At 36.2% G+C, this 2,534-nt stretch overlaps 1 protein-coding gene across 1 annotated transcript; it reads right to left on the reverse strand.

Moving 5' to 3' along the window:
• Positions 1-725: 725 nt before the first annotated feature.
• LOC149255409 (RNA-binding protein 1-like) lies at positions 726-1,777 on the reverse strand. Its single transcript, XM_089455030.1, has 2 exons — positions 1,756-1,777; positions 726-1,408 (listed from the first exon to the last, which is right to left on the reverse strand). Exons 1-2 carry the CDS (start codon positions 1,775-1,777, stop codon positions 726-728), a joined length of 705 nt encoding a protein of 234 aa, XP_089311156.1.
• Between the last annotated feature and the right edge of the window lie 757 nt (positions 1,778-2,534).

Genomic DNA, 2,534 nt, shown 5'->3' on the forward strand with positions numbered 1-2,534 from the left:
AAATTTAATAAATCTACAAATTTACAAATTATATATATCATATATAATTGTTTGTTTTACTCTATAAACGCATAATTATGGTAAAAATTATAGATTTTTACATATTTCATTAAAAACTTGTTAAATTTATTGTAAATTCCTTATTGCGTAAACTGACAGGTAACATTATCATTTAGTAACCATATTCTTATGCTATTTCCTAAATTTAGAAAAAAAAATTAACTGTAAATTGGAAACTAGAATCTCGATTAGAAATATATATTAAGATTAACTCATTAAACCACTCATTGATTGCATGTAAAAAGTTCTTTGGACGAGGCCTTTCACGAAGTTATGAAAGTGTGGTCCAAGAACCAGTCTAAAGGTATGATGTTTTTTTCCTCAAAAGCAATGTTGATTCCTCGACTTTCCCATTTTCATCGGAGGCGTGGATTATTAATTCGTGAACGTAATATTCCATGCACCGAATCGAACTCGAATTTTTGAATTAATTCGCAAATCGAATCGAACCCTAATTTTCGAATTAATTCGCAAATCGAATCGAACCAAGGAATTTTCGAATTTTTTTCGGCAGTATGGCCAAATTTGGTAACTATGCATTAAACATTGGAAACTAACTATAGTAGACACGGCGCTGGATTTCCATCGGCCCAACGGCAAAATAGATTGTCTCACTCAAAAAATTATCGACTATGACGGTAATAATCGCGACGTCGGTCTTGATCCTACACGAAGGATGACCTATTCCTCTCTCTGTCAAATTGCAGCTTTAGCGAAGGCGAATCACTGTCATTCTCATCAAACTTATACCCTTGTAAAGCTTCCATGGCAGTTGCGGCACACTTTGGGTTATCAAATTCCACAAAACACAGAACAACGACAGCACTCGCCTCTTCTCCTTCTCTACCACCATGAGATTTTTTGGATTCCTTGGATTTTTTAACAATCCTCACTTCTTTGAAACCACGGAAAGGGCAAAATATGTGATCTGCTTCTCTACTAGTGCAATCACTGGGAACACCCATCACAAACAGTGTGTTGGATGCATCCTCTGGTAGATATTGAACATCATCCACAGGCCCCCTCCTCCCTAATAAAGTGTCGAGTCTATAGCTATCAGACCTGATATTCAACCCCTCATCTATCGTTAACCTATTTGAAGATGTAAGCGGCCGAATCTGCGAAACAAAGTGATGTTCATCAAGAAAAGGAAGAGAACGAGAATGAACATCATCATCCAATAAGCGGATCCCTACTCTGTCGCCAATTTTTTCAGCAAGCCTGAGGTCTTCCCTAGGGTTAACGTAAACACCAGACAATGAACGACCACGAGTATCGTCATATTCATAATCATTGCGAGGCCGCTTGGGTAGTACGGACCTCTGCCAGTCACTTTCTCTGTCAGCGCCTGTTGCTCAGGATCTTGCGTACTCCATGTTTCTCTCTTATTGCCCAACCAGAATCAAAGACCCGTTGCGATCTAATAGAGTACTTAGAGTACTACAGTGTTCAAATTTGAACACGTCACAACCCTTCTGAAGCCCTCTAGCACGTCAGAGAAGTGCTCCGCAAAATTTACCAATCAAAAGAAATTTAAATTTTGATTTTTATAAGTTTTTTTTTGTTTTTTTAAATAATATTATAAAATTCTCTATGAAATGCGGCCTGTCCATAGGACATTTCAAAAAATTCCAATTCTTTGACTGATGTAACACTCTAAAGTCTGCAAGAGGTTCCAACAACATGTAATGAGACATAATGGCGGTTGTTCATCCATTCCGAGGCCTTTAGTCAAAATGGTAGCACTGATAGAGTTAACAGTAATGATATGAGGTTTATGTTCGCATTTGTTGATAATATAAGTTTCTTTTAGCATTCATTGATAGCAGAGGAGAAGTAGGTATATATTGGTATCCATGAACAGGGCATATTTTGAAGGTATCAGAGATTTATAAGAAACAAATGAAAAAAGACAGAATTAATGATGACTGAGGTAGATTCTTTTGAGCCTGTGAAACTTTCGTGCATTGATTTTTCCAATCCCAACCTTACAACGAGTGCAGCACAAGTTCGTAAGGTAGTTTTAACTCTCATTTTTAATTTTCAACTTTCATTTCCTTGGCCTTTCATTTAGTTCATCTCTCATTTTTAATTTTCAGCTTTCGTTTCCCTGGCCTTTCATTCAGTTCATTGATTTAGGCAAAACCTTTTAAAATTGTTATGTATGGAATGGTTGATTGATCTTTATATAGTCATGTGTAGACTGGATTTTTTTTACATCATCCATCATGTCATCGATGAAGATTTTTTGGACTAAGTCTTTGAGCAAAGTTGACGGCTTTATTCCATTCCTGAGGAGGAAACAATGAAATCGCTGTGGAATGAGAACTATCAAGGTTACACTCTGTATCAAGTAGAATCTCTTAATCTTTCCATTCAACCCATAGGTTTATATGGATTTGTGTCTCCTTATATTTATTTCTTCTTGTAATTACATCTTGTTCTACTCAACTCTGAAGAATCAATCCATTGAA

This window comes from Pinus tabuliformis, chromosome 7 (assembly GCF_031772625.1).
Source record: "Pinus tabuliformis cultivar Carrire ecotype Pingquan chromosome 7, CPIR1, whole genome shotgun sequence".
Lineage (NCBI taxonomy): Eukaryota > Viridiplantae > Streptophyta > Pinopsida > Pinales > Pinaceae > Pinus > Pinus tabuliformis.

Bases quoted from the DNA above. Each gene is read 5' to 3' on its own strand.
- LOC149255409 (XM_089455030.1), bottom strand. From the start codon at position 1,777: ATGGATGAACAACCGCCATTAT. The intron at 1,409-1,755 runs GTCTCATTACAT...CCTGAGCAACAG, and splicing joins GGATGAACAACCGCCATTAT to GCGCTGACAGAGAAAGTGAC.